The sequence below is a fragment of the Sinocyclocheilus rhinocerous genome, unplaced genomic scaffold (genome assembly GCF_001515625.1).
Source record: "Sinocyclocheilus rhinocerous isolate Xijiao unplaced genomic scaffold, SAMN03320098_v1.1 C36303879, whole genome shotgun sequence".
NCBI lineage: Eukaryota > Metazoa > Chordata > Actinopteri > Cypriniformes > Cyprinidae > Sinocyclocheilus > Sinocyclocheilus rhinocerous.
In genome coordinates this window covers 1-990 of record NW_015778248.1, presented here as the reverse complement: position 1 = coordinate 990, position 990 = coordinate 1, and the positions used below count along the sequence as shown (strand labels likewise).

Here is a 990-nt window from a genome sequence, read left to right as displayed (position 1 = left end):
ATAGTTCATGATTTTTTTCTTATTTTGTAATTTAACTGTGCTATCTGTATGCATGATGCAGTTTACATTTTTATTTAAATATATATTTTATTTTATTGTTATTTTATTGCCTGATTTAGGGTGGCTGCTACTTGGAACAATAGCCACAATTATCCATTTGTTGCAGAAAAAAAACAAAAAAAACTTTTAAATTTTTGCAACAAATACCAAAGAAAATTCAGACTCACTTTCGAATGACGCACACAACTATAAGTGCGATGATTACCAACAACAGCACTCCGACTATAGCCAAGATAATGCCCAGGAACTTCTCTGTACAGAGAAGAAAAACAGTAGGAATGATTATCTTTTACTGTAATACTAGTAATAATACAACAATGTGAATGTGTTGAATGAACAAACAAAAAAATGAAGACAATCTTTGAAATGAAAGCCTTTTGCTTACTGGTTTCCTTCTGCAGACTGATCTTTGAGAGCACAGCGAAGCGGTCGCTCTTGGGCTCACAGTTGGACATGTTCAGGTAGAAGCTCTGCTGTTGGACAACGGGGCCGGTGAAGCTCTGATCTTCTCTCCAGGACTGCGTTTGGTCTTGAGAGTCCAGCGGTCCGATCGAGACCTCGGTGTGGCCTGAGTCACATTTGGGCTTGCTGACGTTAAAGAACAACAGCTCGGCCTTGTACTCTTGGGGAATGTAGATGATCCATGAGGCGGACGAGGAAGGATTCATGCCGTCGGGCCAGTTTGGTGTTGCAAGGTACATGGGTCCAGAAATGAGTGGAGATACAGAGTAGATGACATTTTCTGTGAAGAAAACAGAAATAGACTGCTATGAAACGGTCAGCTCTCTGCTGGGTAAAACCTTCGTGCTTTGTTAACTTTCTACTCATCAAAAGCATCTTGAAAACTGTAAAATGTCTCATTGTTTCCACAAAAATGTTTAGCACCACAACTGTTTTTAACATTGATAATAATCAGAAATGTTTCTTGAG

General features: G+C 39.0%; 1 protein-coding gene across 1 annotated transcript; it reads right to left on the bottom strand.

Annotated features, from left to right (window-relative positions):
* Nucleotides 1–207: 207 nt before the first annotated feature.
* LOC107735794 (CUB domain-containing protein 1-like) lies at nucleotides 208–805 on the bottom strand. The gene is made up of 2 exons (XM_016547376.1): nucleotides 446–805; nucleotides 208–312 (listed from the first exon to the last, which is right to left on the bottom strand). The coding sequence occupies exons 1-2, from the start codon at nucleotides 759–761 to the stop codon at nucleotides 224–226; spliced, it is 405 nt and encodes a 134-aa protein (XP_016402862.1). The 5' UTR covers nucleotides 762–805; the 3' UTR covers nucleotides 208–223.
* Between the last annotated feature and the right edge of the window lie 185 nt (nucleotides 806–990).